The following is a 19,803-nucleotide window of genomic DNA, read 5'->3' on the forward strand; positions in this document are numbered from 1 at the left end:
ATAATGAGGGCAGAAGTCACCCTAATCATTCATCCTTATATTCCCAATTAGGGCACCTGGTATACTGCCTTCATTATAATTGGTATTCAACAAATATTTGCACAATGCATGAATAAGGAATGAATGATGAGAAAATGATAAACAGCTCCTCTGTCTCCTAGGAGTTCAATGCACTACTTTCTTTTAAATTTAATTAATCCTCAATGAGCTTGTAAAATAGCCAAAGGGAAAATGTATTTACATTACATCTGAAATTGATGGAATCTATAAGAAGGGTCAAACATCTTCCTCAAAGTAAACAAAGCATTCCTACTCCAGCCAGCACCAGGGTATTTAAATCATTTCCTAGGTGGATGGCTTTCAATGTGAGCCCCTCCTGCATTAACCACAGGAACTCTCCCCAATCTCTTCAAGATAAATCCGGGGGATTCTCGAGTTTTGCCGCTAATCCCTTCACTCTGCTATTCTGTTGCTTTTAAATTCCTTATCAGCCCCTCTCCCTCCTAATCCACAAACACTGGGACCAAGTCTTTTCCAGGTCAGCCCAGATTTGAAGCATTCTATCCTGCCTTCCCCAAATGTACTCATACTTATCAGACCATATGCTCTAAAATTAGTTCAGGAAGAAAAAAAACAGTCATCACATTTGTATATAAGAGATCACAGAAAAACAGTTTATTAATATTTGAAAATACCATTATTACTCTATGTTCCCATCTGCTGATCTACAGCTAAGCAATTAGCAGGATATAAATATATCCTATCTTCACGATGCATGAGGATACTACTTATGAATACGAAGTCTGACACAATATTTACATGACCTAATTCTGAAAATTTAAAATAGTATAATGCCTCTAGGCTTAACTTTATAAGGGAAAGATTAAAGAGACACAAGCAAACATAGATTATCTCTGTGCTGTGGTACACTAGAAATCTTTTCTTATAACTTAAAACATCTGATATTTAAAATGCCAAACTTCTACATTTCTGCAGGAACAAGGTGGTTATCACACTGAACAGTGTTTCAGTAGAATTAATATTAACACATGAACTGAAAATGTTAAGTGCCTATAAATAAGCCCAAATGATTTCATTAAAATTTAGCTTAGCAAAATGTTACTTTCATATTCTTGGTAGAAAAACTTTATTCATATTCCAATGGAATGAACAATTTATAAGCAAAGGAAGTGGCATCAAATGTTAGCCCCTGCTTTGGTGTGTTTTCAATTATGCTCAGCCCAGACAGAGGCTTCTCCACTCAGAAGTAGAGAATGCACCGACACTTGGAAAAACAAGTTTCTAATGGCACAGCCTTGATCAAACAGCAAAATTTCACTCATCTATACACTGCCATCTGTCAATACGACAAATGGCACCACATGCAACCTTTATACTGCTTGTAGCCAAAGCTCTAAGACAGAGGATATGAAATAATAATAAACATAAAATTAAGCAAAGAAGAAAATAAAACATACAAAATGGTTTTAAACCATCACAAAATATGTCACAAGGCTATGTCCTTATGTTCCCTCAGGTCACTGAACAAAGTCTGTGCCATTTTAGACACGTTTCTAACAAGCTTGCTTATTTGGTTTCCAATCACATCATATTACAAACAAACTGGAAAAGAAGAATGGGGTGTGGAGAGAAAGAAGGACAGACGAGGCGAATTCAAGTTTGGAACGTTCCTTAACCAGGTCACATTAACCACTGAAATAGTTCCCCCTTAATGATCACACTAAATAGTTTGCGTTTTTACTTAGTGCTTCAACTCACAGAGGCTTAAAGAACTTCAGGTTGAAAGAAACTCTGTTCTGATTCTTGAGTCTCCTCCACAACTTCAAAGCAAGGACTTTAACTTTATTTTGGACCAACTGCTTCACAAGTAGTTGAAATTGGAATTAAATGGTATATGAAGCTCTTAGACAACGGAAAGTTGTTAGAATAATGAATCTGTAAACTTGCTGCTATAGATACCAAAGAGCAGTGTCTACCACCCTTCCTTTTTCAGCTTCCTAATGCGAATCCCTCTCATTTTAAGTAAACACGATCTAAAAGATGCTTAAAAGTGACTATCCACATCCAGGATGATTACACCACTTTTGCCTCATAGATGAGTGACCCAACAGACCTTTAAGAATGAATGAACTGGATTCAAAGCCAAACATACTTAATTTTAAGCCAAAAACAAGCTTGCAGATATTGGGAAAACAAATCTCAATTGCTCAATTGCATTTTACTTAAACAATTTTTTTAAATGAAATGAGAGATTTAAGTCATTAAATTCTTAAAATTTTAAGAAAAAGTAATATTTTCTAATGGGATCAGATATATTTATGATTCTTCTATTCTTATATCTATGGAATTAAAACTCACTCATGTCCTATTATTTGCACAATTATCTATGTAAATTAATTTTTAAGAAAACTAAGGCTTATCTTTTGAATTCATAAAAAAAGTTAAAACTCGGTATTTTATAAAATTTCAACCATTTGCAAAACTTTTAATACACTGAAGGTATTCACGTGCCTTTTCAAGTAGGGTATCAAAAATAATTTTTGCTTATTTGTTTGAATGACAATGCATCGCTTTTATGAAAATCAGGCACGCCCTCAGGTCCTAACAAAGTATACAGAGCTGATGGATCTGTGCCAAATATCTTAAGATTTTACTTTTTTATTTAAATATGATTTTATAATTTTGTTCTCTTACCACAAGGTTTCCAACATCACTTAGAAACTAAACCTTAAAAAGGAGAAGCCTGAATTACTGGCATATGGAAGGCATATGAAAGTGAAACACACAGTCCTCTCTCAGTATCCAGGGGGCATCGGTTCCAGGACCCTCACAGATACTAAACTCCACAGATGTTCAAGTCTCTTATACAAAATGGCACAGTATCTGCATATAACCTATGCACATCCTCTCATATACTTTAAATCATCTCTAGATTACTTATAATACTCAACACAAGGCAAATGCTTTGTAAATAGCTGTTATACTGTACTGTTTAGGGAATAATGACAAAAGTCTGTACATGTTCAGTGTACACGGAACCACCACAAGCCTTTCAATCTGTGGTTGGTTGAATCCGTGAATGAGGAACCTGGGGATACCGAAGGCCAACTACAGTTTACGAAACAGTAGTGTTTTTCTTTACTGAGTGCATGGGATCAAGACACTTAAGCAAGGTTTGAGGGGGAAACTCAACTCATTTATTTGCCAATTGGCATTTCCTTAAAAATAACTGATCCTCCCCAGGTTTTAATTGTGATAATAGTTGCTATAAAAAAATTGTAGGTGTGTGCATGTATTTTATATATCATAAACAGACATGCACACAGAGACAGACAGACATGGAGTGAATGGAGGAGCAGTAAGAACACAGATGATTTACACATGACCTCTACGCTCATTCACCCTGTTTCCCATCTTACTTGTTGTAGCAATTCCAACGGCCACAAGAGTCACAGTAAAAAAAGAAAAAATGCTGGAAGCTTGGAGCGTGTAGGGCATGAGAAGTAGAAGAGAGGGAGCCGTGAAAAGTAAGAATAAAGGGCACTGATCCAGGGTGATGAAGGCGGCAGAAGTGGCAAGCCTAATGATGACTATCCAGTCCCAAAATACCCTCTCCCACAGACTCTGAAGAGCTTTCCCTTTATTACACTGCTCAAAATTAATTTAAATTATCAAACAGATACTTGAATTAAAAATGTAACTGTTGAGGCAACCCAGGCTATCAGTATGTATAAAGTTGTTCCAGCCACCTTTTCCTTCCAACAGCTTCTCTAGACACCCTTTACGTGGAGTAAATGAGAAATTTCCTTGGGACAAAAACGTGAGGGTAATTTAGAAGCAGGAATTACGAATTCCCTGCCTATCCCATACTAGTTGTTCAGTAAGCCTTAGTTTGGTTATCGGATTTTCTTGATTACAAAACTCATGTTTTTTACTTATGTCTCTAAAATACACATCAAAAGAAACTTTCTAACCACTATGCAGGCGGAAGTTGTGGCATTTATCTGCCGGTGCCAGCAAAGTGAGAACTCAACAGAATATTTCGCTTCATTTGATTGTTACCCCTGTGTCACCTGCACTGAAAGCACCACTTGCCTGCTCAGTAAAGCTATGATGGAGCCCTGAAATAAAAGGATTTTTTTCTCCTATGGAGAGGATTGTCACAGGTCCGACAATGCAAGAAAAGTCAGTAGAAAGTGCCAAATCTATCAGAATATCCACAGACTTCCTAGGTGTGGGCGAGGCTGGTACCATGTGACAGACTCACCAAGAGAAGGGCTCTTGTGGTGGCCCTGAAACAGGTGTTAGCTGACTTTCCAGGGAAATTATGTAATTTTCAACGATCACAACTCAGTTAAAGCAAGGGAAAAAAATAGAAGGTAGTCAAATTTTAAAAGGTAGACAAAAACCTACAATTTTTCAAATTAAAAAAAAACATGCTGGGGCTGGCCCCGTGGCTGAGTGGTTAAGTTTGCGCACTCCGCTGCAGGCGGCCCAGTGTTTCGTTGGTTCGAATCCTGGGTGCGGACATGGCACTGCTCATCAAGCCACGCTGGGGCAGCGTCCCACCTGCCACAACTGGAAGGACCCACAACGAAGAATATACAACTATGTACCGGGGGGCTTTGAGGAGAAAAAGGAAAAAATAAAATCTTTAAAAAAAAAAAAAAAAAAACATGCTAACTCTTCTAAAGTTATAGGTGAAGATAAGGCACACATAACAAGGGGGAGGAAAAGCAGTAGCACTGAAATGCCACGGCGATCTGATAAGGGCCAAAAGGGAGTCGCAGAATCTTGAGACTCTAAAAACAACAAAGGTTTCCATTTTGACTTTGCGACACTGAAAAAAGAGTATGCAATCATATGACTGAAAGTATGCTACTGCTATTTTTTCTTTACTTTTATGTACATTGAATGTAGTTTTTCTTAGAAGTTGTTACTCAACAATAGTGCATCTTGCAAATTAACATCATTTTAAAACAAAAATATTTTATATTTCCAAATCAGTTAGGGTGGTCATTCTACAAAAAAAGGGGCACTTTTTTTTTCCTTATTCTGCTTGTTCATGAGGTCCAGACTCCAGGAATTGGAACTGGGCCAGTGCTTTGAACAACAGTATTAAGTACTGCCTTCTCTGTCAGATCCTGTGCTGGACACTGTCAGCATAGGTGCAGAAAAGGGTAAACTCAGGCTTTGATTGCTCAAACCTTGCTCATTCCTAAGAAAGGTCTGTCTTCAAGATTGGGCCTTGGCCAGTTCCTAGGAAATCAGCTCTGAGCTCTTGGAATATTCTGTCTGGTAAGAGTGCTTTCGTATGCTTAAGATCTTGGGCCACACACTACCAGTTTGCTCAGACAGTTTATGCTAACAAATGTGATTTATAGTGAACATCTGTTTCTGCTCTGGAGCCTGAGTGGCTGAGGTCAGTCACAGAGGTGTAGCATGCCTATGTGACTGTCCCCTAATAAAAACCCCGGACACTAAGGCACACATGAGCTTTCCTGGCTGACAACGCTTTGCACGTGCTGTCACACATCATTGCTGGGAAAATTAAGTGCAGCCACTTGACTTTACCGACAAGACCCCTGGACACTCGTGCCTGGTTTCTCCTGGACTATGCCCAATGGAGCTTGGGCTTTTGCTAATTTTAATCTGTATCCTTTTGCTATAATAAACTATAACCAAAAGTGTAACAGCTTTCTGAGTCCTGGATTCTGTCTAGTGAACCACTGAGCCTGAGAGTAGTCTTCGGGACCCCTTTTACCCAGCACATTGTCTAGTTCAATCCTGAAAACCCTGTGATACTACTGCCATTTCACAGATGATAAAATCAAGACTCAGGGAGGTTAAGTCTGGTCAGTTAAAAGGAATCCAAATCAATTTATACCACACTGTAATGTTAAGGGTCATAAAGAATTTTTTAAATAGTCTTATAATTTAACCATCTGCATCATTTCCTTTGGAAAATATAAAATTCAATTTCGTAAACCCTGAACAATGTTTAAACTATTATTAATCTGTAAACACAATCCAACTTACATTCATTAAGAATTTTATGTATGTCTGTCATGCTTCTAAAAGCAGTAATGTGGTAGCAGTAGTTTTTTAAACTATCTGGTATCCCTGGGCTACCAACTCCTCTCCTCAAAAAGGCACATTTCCACGTAATTCAATTCTCAATGCTTCCCATCTTTGAGAACCCTGTGTGAATGAGTGTGTGTGAGAGAGAGAAAGAAATGGGTATGTTATTTTCTTAATGTTTGCAAATGTAGTTTAGAATGTTACCTTTGTATGTTTATGGAGAAAAAAATGCATTGTAATTTCATTATGTTTTGCATATTTGTGCATGTAAATGCATGTGCACAAGCATGAGTGTGTGTGTGTGGGAGAGAGAGAGACACATACATACACATTTCAAATATGTTTTATCCTTCAGCTCGGGATTCAGACACAGAAATATCTGATAGCACCAACTCCAATTTGGTTTTATCTGAGAAGTGCACAGGCATTATTAAATCCTGTATTTCTGTGTTGACTAGAAAATTAGTAGGTAAAGAATTTTTGTAATAGTTATTAGCATTTCTTGGAATACTAAACAATTGCCTATTGTTTAATATTTTATAGATTATATATATCTGCATAAAATTGGCAGATTTCTAATTTTAAATTATGATTTCCTTATGTGTAATTAGTTACATGCTAAAACCGTAATATGGGTTATCCATTTTAGTTTTGTGCCAAGACACTTTTATTTAATAAAAATAAATAGCTAATTTTATATTTTCCTGATTCAAATATGCCTGTGCAACGTAAAAACAAGTTTTTAAACTTTTTACAGTTCAGAACGCTTATCTAGAAGTTGAAAAAGTCTTGCTAAGCACCTGCCTGTTTTTTTTCTGGCTTTTTTTTTTAACAGACTTTATTTTTTAGCGGTTTTAGGTTCACAGCAAAACTGAGCAGAATGTAGAGAGATCTCTCATATACCCTCTACCCCCACACCTGCACAGCCTCCTCCGTTATCAACATCCCCCATCAGAGTGGTACAATTGTTGCTAATGATGAACCAACACTGATATTTCATTATCACCAAGAGTCCATAGTTGACCTGACGGTTCACCACTGGTTTCATGTATTCTCTGGACTTGGACAAATGTATAATGACATGTATCCACCATTATAGTATCATACAGAATAGTTTCAATGCCCTAAAACTCCTGTGACCTGCCTATTCATCGCTCCCTACCCTCAAACCCCTGGCAACCACTGATCTTTCCATTCTATCTATAATTTTGACTTTTCCAGAATGTCATATAGTGAGAATCACATATCTAGCCTTTCCAGACTGGCTTCTTTCCCTTAATAATATGAATTTAAGTTTCCTCCATGTCTTTTCATAGCCTGATAGCTCATTCCTTTTAGCGCTGAATAATGTTCCACTGTCTGGATGTACCACAGTTTATTTATCCCTTCACCTACTGAAGGACATCTTGTTTTCTTCCAGGTTTTGGCAATTTTAAATAAAGCTGCTATAAACATCATGTACAGGTTTTTGTGTGGACATAAGTTTTCAACTCCTTTGGGTAAATACCAAGGAGCACATAAGAGTATGTTTCATTTTCTAAGAAAATACCCAAACTATCTTCGAAAGTGGCTGTGCCTACACTTTGCATTCCCACCAGCAATGAACAGGTGTTCCTGTTGCTCCACATCCTGGCCAGCATTTGGCATTAAGTGTTCTGGATTGTGGCCATTCTAATAGGTATAAAGTGGTAAGCACCTGCATTTTGATTTAAAAGTACATTTCAATTGTAACATTTCCCAGACTGTACCCCAAAGGCTGAAAGTTGTCAACATTTCTCTGTTTCAAAAAACCTGTTGTGAAACTACCGGCCTAAGTAAATTTCTCCCTGCCAATTACCTACAGCTGGAAAGGATTTTGTGGGTCTTGGCCATCAAAAGTTGAAGACACTGGAAATTTTAAACTAATGACACAGGAAGTCAACACAGGAAGCTCATATTAAATCAAACTAACATGATTTCAAAAAATTAAGTTAAAAATCTTTCTTGGCCCAAGTTTAATCATTTTGGGGTCAAATTCAGCCAAGGATATGCAATTCTCATTGAAATCACTTAACCGAAAAACTGAAATCAGCATTCTAGGCTAGTTTTACCATAAGGAAGGACTGCTCCAAAAAGAATCAAGAAGGAAACTGTCTCAAGGCGGATTCAAACTATTTTTTTATTTAACTGAAAACGAATATGACCATTCACTAGAGAAATCCTACCAAATTCTAGGGTGATAATAAAGTAATGACTGCTTTTCAACTGTGGGGGCTTTTTTATTTATTTATTTATTTTTGCTGCATGTCTAGCTGTGGTGCATTTTAATGAGAAATGATGACTGCATCATCAGCTTTTATCCATCAAGAAGATTTTAGCATTCTGCTTAGGTCTCCCACATGCCAATATCTAAGACTTTGCTCTTAAGAAGATCAATGACATGGATACACATAGACTGACACAGGTATTATCACAATTGCAAATTCACTCAGTTAACATTTTGCATGCTGACTTCCAAATGAGAAAGACAAAGAATTTACTAGATTCTCGGGACGTGTGAGGTTCCCCTGGTTTCCCTGAATCACAAGAGCTCCAGCGCATTCATGGAGGACCACGTCTACCATCATCACGAACCATCTTTAATGTACACTTGGCTCTGTGTCCAGAGGAGTGCAGTTTACAGCAGAGGTTTCATTCTCCACACGTGGGTTACCAAAAGGAACATGTGGCTTCCTCAAGTTTAATGACTGACACTGCCTTAAAAAGGGGGAGTCTGCGTCCTGACGAATGCTGACAAACTCTGAGAAATGTTTTAAAACTCTATCAGTAAATTTCTCATTTGGGCACAGGGAGAAAAACGATTTTACAAAACAGATACCCTCATTGATTTTTTAAATGTAATTTGTCAAAGAAATGAAATGTTGAGATCAAGTCCAGATTTCCCTACCATGAACTTCTCCAAAAGTGTACTCCATCAAAGACTGCTCACTAAGAAGCTCTACCGCAGTCCAGGCGACCGAATCCAAGAGGACATAATGAGTCCTTCTGTTACACAGAATCGTTATCTATGTCTAAGGCTTCCTTAGGAGACCGCCTTCTAATCACGTTCCAAAGAGGGCCCTGCTAACTTCACGGCCTTGATGAATAAGCACAGCTGAGAGCCCTTATCATAAATGGATTCACACAACTGAAGAGGAGAGGCTGAGAGAGGCAGAGAAACATATCCTCGTGCAGAAAGGTACTGGCATGAAATGCCAAATGCCTTTAGCCGAAGCCTTCCTTAGGAAGCAAGTTCTATAAAAATTACTGAAAATAAACTCTTCAGGGCTCAATGTGAATCATCACTTTCCATTCCTATTATACTGTTGTTTACTCAAAAACTATTTTTAATGAATAAAGACTCAGAGTTTGCCAAGGTGTTTTCTACAAAACAATTCTCTCAAGACGTTCCAGATCTGTAATTAAATAAGTCTGGAAAACTGTGAATATTTCATTCACCTCTTCAATATGCATAATGTGCACTAATATATAAAGGGCTCTAAAAAGCCAAGCATTAAATTTGTTTAATATTGTTTAACTAAACATTTCCCAGACATATTTGCCCACATGCCTAACATCTAATTAAATGATTTGGGAAACGCTATCATATAACATAGGAAAATATTACTGTCAGTTTAAGAAATATTAGGACATATTTACTATATTATAGGCACTCTGCTAGGGACTAGAGGCCTAGTCTTTAAACAGAATATTCATTTATTTTTTTGTGACTTTTTTTGGACTTAGCATTCTGTCTTTTATGCAGCTCTGTCCTTAATACTTTTGTTTGCTGTTTTCCAATTTTGTCTGAACTTTTTTCTCCATAAATGCGAAAGCCTAACAAATGTAAAGTACTTATGTTGGTCGCTAGCTCAATTCTATACTTCAAATACAGTAAATATAAGTGATTCTTCGATGATAACAAGCTGTACTTGTTTTTTAAACAAAACAATGAAAATCCAACCATCTACAGCATTTCAGAGTCAGCTGACAAATCCGAAGAATACTGTCAGGCCATTAGTAAGGTCTTTTCAATTTACATTTCAAAATGTTCAGAAAGAAACGGTCTTGGGAGAAGTCGGTTAGCAGCTGGCTTTCTGCTAATTTCTGTACAGGGAAAACTGATCTGACTGCACAAAGGTGAAAGCGCAAGTCTCTCTTTCAAATTTAACACTGAATGACTTGGCATCCTCCATCTAATACTGAGAGGGTGTTCGCCACAAACCAGGATGCCAGTGACATGCAAATAAACTACACAAGACCTGTTGTTGTTATTCTCTAATGGATTGAAGGTAATCTATATTCTCATCTCATCTTCCTCCGAGTTCATTTTTTCTTATTCTCACTTTGTTTTACTCATGGTCTCACTCTATTTATGCTCTTCTTGAGCATAAAGACGTCATATATTTTCAAAGAGATGCCACTTGCGGTCAAACAAAAGATTAAATGAACTGGTCTTTGTGATAACAAAAACCATAATCTTGATATCCAAGCCAAGCGTATTATGCGACACAGATGTTATCAATCAATAAACCTTGAACAGCTGTGTATGCTTAATGCACTAAATTAATACAAACAGCTGTTGAGTGGCGAGACAAGGAGGTCAATAAACAAACAGGAGTAAGTTGGTGTTTGGAAGCCTGAGAAATATATATGAATAGGTGGGGAAGGTGGCTCTTGAAAGCCAAGAATAGGGGGTTAAATTTTATATGGAGAAAACTACAGTCGCATTTGAAGACTTCTGAGCAGATCAATGCTATGATTAAATTTATGCTTAAAGAGTTCAGGAATAAATGACCTGGATGGGTGAGAAGCTGTTAATCAAGAGTTTTAAGACACTGGGTTAAAGTGATTGACCTAAGTCAAGGTGATCAGCGTGTGGACCAAGTGTTGACATCGGGAGGGATGAAGGTGCCAACAATGATTTCAACAAGAGTCAGTGGAGCTTCAAAGGAAGCGAAGAAGAAGGTGGAACACATGAAATCTGAGACTGTGGTCCCCATATCTAGCTCCAATGATGTGATACTGACCAGGAAAGGGCTGGGAAGAGAAGCTTCTTTTAAAGAGGAAAGGATGGGTTATTTTGATGTGCTGGGTTCAAGTGTCCGGCATTTAAGTGAGATGACTGAACAGAAAACCTAAATTATGTCACAACAAAACAGGAAAGACAAGCCTTATTCATAAAAACATATTTCCTATTAGTCTTTCCTGGGAGTACATGGAAGATGGGATTTCAGAAATTTAGAGAATGAAGAAGAGAAAGATTACATGTCAACAATTTGACTAAAATTGCACACTAAGTCAGTGGCAGCTGTCTCAAAGAAAGGTTTATCTACTACACAGCACAATCTATCCAAAAGCAAATCTGTGCAAAGAATCACAAAATATTTTTAGGACTGATGAAATTTCACTTATATGGGTTTTTTAAAATGCTGCAGTGAGAAATAATGGGGAATTTAAATAGATCGGCCCAATATTTGCATAAGGATTCCAAGCCAATGTACATAATTTTCCGACTGTTAATGCTCAGCACTGGGCTCAGGCACTCTCCTTGCCAACCAGTAGACTTCAGTGCTGCCCCTGGCACACATCCCACCAGCAATCCGTCCCCAGCCCCAAACACTCCCAACTACTCTAGTCATGCCAGTTCAACCAGTGCCCCTTAAAACTTTACATAAACATTGACTTACACTGCAGTGTCTCTCTACTCTGCTTCTCACTAACTCTAAGTTATTTACATTACCCAAGCCTCAGTTTCTTTAGCTATAAACTGTAAAACAGCTGACAAAATACCTACCCGTCTTTATTGCAAACACAGGATGTAAGGTAGGCAAAACTCATAGAAGAGACTTTGCCCAATAAATATGCTTATTAGGATTATCTTAACCCATGAAATAAATGGAGTTTAAATATTTTTTTAATATATAAGCTTCAATAAAGTTATACTTGTGTTAAATTGTTGGTTATTTTAGGTCAGTGGTTTTAAAACTCATTTAACAATGAAAGCTTTCTCAAAGAAAATTTTATGCAGAATAGAAGAGAGCTGGAACATCTGCAATTTACAAAGGGAATGAAAGCCCAGATGTCATTTGCTCATTCAGCTTCCTTCACAGTCCCTGCCGCCTGTGACCCCAGCTTCCCAGGGAGGTTCCCATGGATGCAAGGAACACACTTTTTAAAAACTATCATTCTTTTGGATAATAATTGATGTAACATAAAATTATGGGGAGTAAGTCCCCACTGCCAAGAGGAACATGCTTATTTTAAAAAATGATCACTCTTTTCATTCTGAAACCTTAAGGAGCACTTGATGCTTTCAAAATAATGGCAAATTTCAAGATTTCTAGGAGCATGTACTTCTTGCAGGATGAAAACTGATGAATCTTTTAGAGGTGATAGGATTACGTCTCCATCCTCCCAACTCCCCGGCTCCCACATACACATCCACTTCTCCTTTCTAAGAAAGTCAAAAAAACCAAAAGCACTTTAGCAATCAAGGAGATTCTTTCTCTGCATGGCATCCCATGAGTTAGGGAATTAAACATTGGGAGCCCAGGTGGATTAGGGCCCCCCCAAAATATGCTTGATCACCAGAGTGCTGTTTCTTTTTTAAACAAATACTTTTAAGAGTCCAGACTCTCCAGTGTGCCACAGTCCCCACAAATCCCTATTATCCTAACAACTGCAGTATCTGCCTGTCCCCTGAAGGCATTTGAGCTTGTGACCCAGACAACAGGGCTTATAACATGGCTAGGCAACTTCCGTCACTCTGGATTCATAAGGAATTCCACTGCAAATGACATCACCAGATTGGGGGCTTTTTGCAGTATCTGACTATCTCTAAACCTGGTCATTTTGGTTAGGAAAGCGTTTTTTACCTGCCAGAAGACCTTTTGGCATTCATTTGGTAATTTAGTCAACATCTATTTATTGAGAAAATATATTGTACTAGAGGCTGGGGAAACTGCACTGAATAGGACAGACCCTGCCTCCAAGAGGCTCCCTTCAAATAGAGGATCAAGTGAACAAGTGTTAGCAATACAATGTAACAACATAGTTTTAGAAACACCTAGCAGAACTATACAGGGGAGGGGCTGACAGGAAAGGCTTCTTAGAGGCAATATGGTTTAGCAAAGGTCTCAACAATGTAGGTTCACTAGGATTGAGAGGGGAGAGACTGGGGAGGGCAGGATGCAGGTGGGTGTTCCAGGTAGCACATGCAAAGGCCCAGGAGAAAGAGGAGGTGGCATGTGCTTTGAGGGACTGTGGAACGCTACTGTTAGTGTCACACCTGGTGCTCCAAAACTTATGTGGACGGAAACTCCTAAAACAAGGGGTGCATTTCAAAAGACACCAATCTACCCATGACCACATGAAAGAGAGTCTTTTCATACAGTAAAGGGTGGACACAGGCAGGCAATGCTGAACATTCTGCCAAATATTAAACTTCTAATTCATTAATAATTTCTAATATAAATATTAGATTTCTTATCATGCAGAGTCACACCCCTTGACTGAAAAACTCTCAATTTAACAAACATCTCTTTATTCACATATTCTTTATAAAGAAAAGGCATAATTATATTCTTAGGTGAAAAACAGTGAGGTCTCAAAAGAGTATAATACAACCCTTGGATACATATATTTACAGGCATATAGACATAAAAATTCTGAAAGAGAAAACTGTAATATACTAATAGCAGATGAGGAATCGTGTTTTTTTGGGGGGGTGTATCTCTTTTTCTAATCTTTTTTACAAAAAAGAATAATTTCCTGTGTATTCTTAAAACCTCAGTTATATCTTCTCAATCCTCTCCTTGCTGAAAGCTCACCACCAGGGAATTCCACAGGGTCCAGGGCCGACCCACCAGGCTCCCTTGCTCTCTCCTTATGGTTCTTAACCACTGGCCCCAGAGACTCAGTCTCCTTTCCAATCCCCTCACCACCCACCTTATCCCTCCTGTTTCTTCTCCCACTAACTGCAGATCTGACTGCAAGTGAGATGAAGGACCAGAACCCCAAACCTTTGTGGTCCTAAAGAGTTTACTGCCAATCAGTGAGGGAGAAAGAACGAGGCAGATTTCAAGCATGACAAAGTAGAGGGAAGGAGTAAGTTCTCCATAAACGTATAAATTGTGTACAGTTGAGGCCCCTGGTTTATAGTTCTGGGCACACCCCTGAAATTAGGAGGCAGCCCTGGGTAGGAGCGTACGGCAGGCCCTGAACCCCGGATGGCTGTGGAGCTATTCCAAGGAGTCCAGGAATCAGAGGAGTTAAAAGGACCATTGTTAGAATAAATTAATCTTGCCAAATATAAACCACAAATTTTCAAGCATATGGAGATGGTGTTAATAATCAAATTCATAATGTCTAACACTTCCTTTCTCATTATTTCTCAATCAAAAGACACGAAAACTACTACTCTCAAGTAAGTTTCTACATAATTCTTTGAAGGTAGAGTCTCTCCCTGCTCAAAGAGGCAGAGAACTCTAGCGTAGAGGAATGAGCACCAGTTTCAATGGACGGAACAGAGTTTACACAGCAGCTTCATCATTTAACTGAGTAAATCTGAGCATGTTTCTTAAACTCTCTGAGCCTCAGTACATCCAAAAGTAAGGATAATAGTAATTCCATGAACCTTCCCATTAGGGAAAACTTAGTGAATCTGGTCTTCCAGTTGACCATCTGCTCCCACTCAGTCCCCACCTAAAGCCCACCAAGGCCAAATAGCAAATGTTAGGAGGCACTGCACCCCTCTGCCGACCTCTTAATGGTTTGGATGAAACGACAGTTAAATATAATTCAAGATAATCATGTACCATCTCTCCATAAGATGCCCAGTTGTTTTAATGGTAAAGTCAGTCTAGTTTACCTGAAATGACACTATTAACTGGATAATTTAAGTTGATAAACACATTAAATCAAAACAGAGCAAGATTATTTTCATTTCGAATGCCCAACTGACATGTCTCAATGAGAAATACATAAGAAATATCAGCTTCTAACATAGTTAATGAAAACATATTTTTATTTTCAGGAAAAAACATCCTCTGTACCATTATCTACAAACCCATAAAGGGGTTATCATTAAAGGGATTATGATTACTATACTAAAATGATCCTTCATATATTGTCTGGTACAATAAGCTTTTGAGAAGACAAAGCAAACATGTCAACATTCGTACTAGCTGCTCCACATTAGATGTACAAGTCCCAAGTATTTAAATCAGAGACAAAAGAAAATACTATCCCTAAGTAGAGTAACATAGAAAACGAAACATGTCTTACTTTAAGAGCAACCATGGTACTTGTTCCTACAGTGAAAACTGATGTTATCTTGGTTAGTTAATTATTCATCCCAAGCCACTGGCCTTGCTCCTGGAGGCATTCAAATCTTCTCCACCTCTTGCTATGTTAATACTATTTCACTAATTTGATGATAAAGAATCTTAGCGAAGTATCTAACAGATCTTAGAGATTAAGTATACCGTTCACTCCCTCATTGCACAGAAAGGTAAACTGAGGCCAGAAGAATTCAAGTACCTTATTGAAAATAATAAAGCTACTTAGTTGAAAAGCCTACCCAGGGCTTTCCCAGTCCACACCTCTCACTGGATGAACAGCAACCACTGTGAAACAGACAACTCATGTAGATTTCTACCTGATTGTATGGGGAATATTTTCAACGGGCCTCACAGCATATTTTAACTGTTAAAATAATCCAAGAGGATGTTAGTCACACACCAGCGCCCTCTGCATAGTAAGTACAGGAGCAGTATGAATTTAGTTGAATCTCCTCTAATTTAATTATTCATTTTATTCATAATTACAAAGATGATGGTACTACAGTAAGTGAAGATAGTGTAATTTTATTCTCCCCCACTAAGTACATATTATATGTTATATTTTGAACCAGTAAATCAAATCAATATACTAATCCCAAGGCTTAGGCATTCCGTACTTATGGGAAACCTCACAACTGTTTCAATTAAACCTTTTTAGAGAGGTAGATGACAACACGGATCGTAAGCATTTTAAAGGTTCACATTAATTCCAAGCTTTTTAAAAATGTATTAGAGACAAAAGCTTCTTTTGCAATTTATATGTTCATAAACGTTTCCATTAGCTAAGAGATATTTTGGAACGTGATCAAATGATATTGACTGTCAAGTCCTAACAGCAAGGCTAAATCTCTGACAGTTCTCATATGTGGCCACTGCTCTTTTAAACCACTGCGTCTCCAAAGGGCTAAAGGGAGAAAATTCTAACTTAACAAGTGAAGACAACAACGCATATTTTAAAGGCTACTTTTCATATTAATTCTACCTCCCAAATACAAAATTGGATTTGGGCTACTTTCATGCCGTTAACAATTTAATATTAATATATCCATCTCTCATTCTTCCTCCTCAAGAAAGAAATTATACATTCCCACTACATAAAACTTCCAAATTCTTTCCTACAACTAAATGTGAAAACCAAAATCTCGCTCCTTAAAAAAAAAAAAAGAAAGCCTGGAGAACTGGCAGACTGCTTGTTTATGTCAACCTTCAGAAAACATGCAGCCCCAATTCACCAGGAAAATCATCACATGTGATCAAACTGTTTTGTGACATCTTACGTGTTTTATGCATTTCACTTCATACCCAGTATTCCGGTTTCCCACTCGCTTTACTCTGTCAATCCCCAAATGCCTCCAGAGCAAGCTGCTACTGTAGAACAGCTTTAACAGGAGGAGTATAAGAGTTCTGCTCATTGCCTGTGGTGTGATCTTAGAAACACTTGAATCAAACATATTTATTTCTCCTTTGCTATTTAAAACCGAGGGACTTCAGGTTTGGGATGCGGCTAAAGGAAAGCAACAAGGAAAAAAAAAAAAAACCCGAACACGGAACACGCTAAGAACAAAGGAAACACAAGCCTGTGAACAGGAAATGAAGCAACTCTAGACACATAAATACCTTCTGGGGCCGCCAAGGTAGGTGAAAGTAAAGGTGGAGTCTGAGTATCTGAAATCTGAAACGGAAAGTCCTGTTAAAAGCTACCCCTTGAGTGGATTTTTAACCCTGGTCAAGACTTGGGCCCCCTACTTGGTGGAGCCAAGGGGATGCCCGGCGGGGCGGGAGGCGAGGACTGGAGAGCCGAGAGGTCCTCCCTCGGCGCCCCACAGGAGGGGATGCTGCGCACCCCGGGCCAGGTGCCGCTGGAGGCCGCCCCCCGCAACAAGTGCCGGGTGCCATGGCAACGGTGGGAATTTCCCTGTCGGGGCGGCAGGAAGCGGCCCCCGCCGAGCTCGCGGCCACGAAAGCAAAATCCGATCCCTCGCCCGGGGGAGCAAAATGGACGAAAGGCGACCCCCATGCAGGAGCGCTGGGCGCCTCGGGAACCCCGGGAATCCCTTCTCTTTCCGGGGCAACGCACTGCCGGTCGGAGGGAACTGGAGGGAGCTGAAGGGGCCGGAGATCGGCCGAGCGCTGCCCCCGGGGGCCTCGGCGCCGGGCGCAGCCGCCGAGCGCAACGCAGCGCAGCGGGCTCCATTCCCGGCCGCCGCCGCCGCTCAGCCCATTGCGCAAACCCGGCGGGTCCAACCCGCCCCTCTCGGCCGCTGCTGCTGAAACCCAGGAGGCGGGCTTGGACGCGCCGGGCATTCCCAAGGGGCTAAAGACACAGCGCAGGGCCCCTCCGCCAAGACCCCCGCTCGGGCCACCCGGGTTCTGCCCCAAAGCTGGTGGCTGCTCCAGACTTGGGGGAGGGGAGAAGGGGAGAGGCTGGCGCCCCCTCCCCCTTTTGGCTCCGGCTCTCGCTGCAGCCGCGGTTGCCAAATGAACCCCGGAATGGGGACGTGCATGCCACCCCCCCACCCCCAGCCACACACGTCGCGGTCTGAAAACTGGGAAGGGGTACGGCGGGCGGGCCGAGGAAGCGGGCGCCGGGTCCGCGGCTCCGGAAAGGCGAGAACTCACCTGCAAACAGGCAGTCCTTCTCTGCTCTGGACTTCTGGATCACGACGTCGATATCCTTCTGAATTCGCTCTTGCCTTGAACACATCCCCATTAAATAAATCCCTGGAAAAGAAGCAGCCGCGATTTCCACCCCACCCCACCCCCCTCGCACGCTTCCAGCTTTCGTAAATATTTAGTTAAAAATGAAACCTCTGGCCGAGGCAGGGGCTGAAGACGAAGTGATTTCGGAAGTGATCCTGGGTGAGAGAGGAGGAGGCGGTGGAGGAGGAGGAGGGGGAGGTCGGCTGTGCATTCCCAGATGTGACCGCCCAGCTGCTGCTCGCCGCTGCTGGATTCCAATTTCCTCCCCTCCTGACAATGGATGGTGATGACACCGAGTCTCACTTTCTCCCTCCCCCGCCCGGACCAACGGCCGTGCGGAGCCGAGGGTGCTGGAGACGGCTGGAGAGCGATCACCGGCGGGGCGGCGGGCGCCGGCGAGGGGCGAGCCCCGCTCCGCCCCCCGCGCGCACACCCCTCGCGGCCCGCACGTCGGCCTTCCACACCCGCGCACACTCGCGCCCGCGGGCGGCGGCGGCTGTGCCGAGGCTGCAGCAGCGCCGCGCGCCGCAGACCCTCCCGCGCCCGCCGCGCCAGCCGCCCGGTCACCCGGCCCCGGCCGCCGGGAATCTCCTAGTATCCGCCATCCCCGCGCAGGCTGGATGTCCCCGCCCGACCGCCACTCGCGCCGGGGCTGAGTGGGAATGTAGGTGGTGAAGACTCCCTGGGGCTCCCAGGCTGCCCCACCACCCCCACCACCACTTTTATGAATCCGACTCCACTTCAGAAGGAATTATGAGTCATATGGAAGACCCAAACCGGAGTGGCTGGGAGGGGGAGAGGGGAAAAGAAAAATCTTTAGAAATTGAAAATAAATAAATAAAACGAACAAATCTTTCCTTGTTGCCACATCAGGCAAGATGGAAAAAGCCTTGAAATTCTCCAGACGTGCATCCTCCCGTGCCCTCACTGCCAGAGTCTTTTCTCCCAGATGGAAGTAGTTCAGCCCCTTCGGGGCGCCCTTTAGGAAATGCAGTCCCTTTTGAGGGACTTCCACTTCCAAAGACTCACCAGTTCTTCCCTCAGAGATATTTCCGTCCAGAAAAAATTGGCAGAATCAGCTGGCACGTGCCGAGGTCTCCCTAAAAGATGGATATTTGTTTGGCTTGTTTTAAAAAGCCACCCCTTTGCCGGACAGTCAAGGAAAAGCTCCTACAATTCTGTTGTCTTGTTGGGAAAGGAGATATTGCTCTGAGCCACACTTTCTGTTCTGCTTAAGGACACCTTTGGCTGATGTTGGTGCCCAGACTCTATATTGCCCTATGCCTAGGTCAGGCCTTCAATGGCACTTTTCTTGTTGATCTTTTCTCCAATGAGAAGGCTCCCCTGAGCAGGCCATGTCTCATCTGCTTCTGCATTCCCAGTGCCTGGTGCAGTGCCTGGAATATAGGAGGCCAAAATGTGGGCTGAATGCATAAGTGGTCGTGCCTTGCAGCCTCTTTTCTTTATAGGTACCCCAGTTTCAGACAGCTGCTTTATCAGCATAAGTACCCAAGAATTGTCAGACTGGCTCAGACCCTTAATCAATCCAGTTCTGGTTCTGAAAGTGGTAACGTGTAGGAGAATTAGGAAGGATCACCATCTCTGATGGATTAAAATTCTAGAGAGACAAAAGCAATGA

At 41.0% G+C, this 19,803-nt stretch overlaps 1 protein-coding gene across 3 annotated transcripts in view; it reads right to left on the minus strand.

Moving 5' to 3' along the window:
- The window catches only part of PARP8 (poly(ADP-ribose) polymerase family member 8), a 169,060-nt gene extending 150,455 nt beyond the window's left edge, over window positions 1–18,605 (minus strand). For all 3 annotated transcript variants that reach the window (XM_046672205.1, XM_046672204.1, XM_046672203.1), the window contains exons 1-3: window positions 18,273–18,605; window positions 18,084–18,185; window positions 17,082–17,136 (exon numbers count right to left, since the gene is read on the minus strand). In XM_046672205.1, coding sequence (XP_046528161.1) covers window positions 17,082–17,136; window positions 18,084–18,185; window positions 18,273–18,375 — 260 coding nt within the window. In that variant the 5' untranslated portion in view covers window positions 18,376–18,605. The remainder of the gene's footprint in view (window positions 1–17,081; window positions 17,137–18,083; window positions 18,186–18,272) is intronic.
- Between the last annotated feature and the right edge of the window lie 1,198 nt (window positions 18,606–19,803).

This window comes from Equus quagga, chromosome 9 (genome assembly GCF_021613505.1).
Source record: "Equus quagga isolate Etosha38 chromosome 9, UCLA_HA_Equagga_1.0, whole genome shotgun sequence".
Classification (NCBI taxonomy): domain Eukaryota; kingdom Metazoa; phylum Chordata; class Mammalia; order Perissodactyla; family Equidae; genus Equus; species Equus quagga.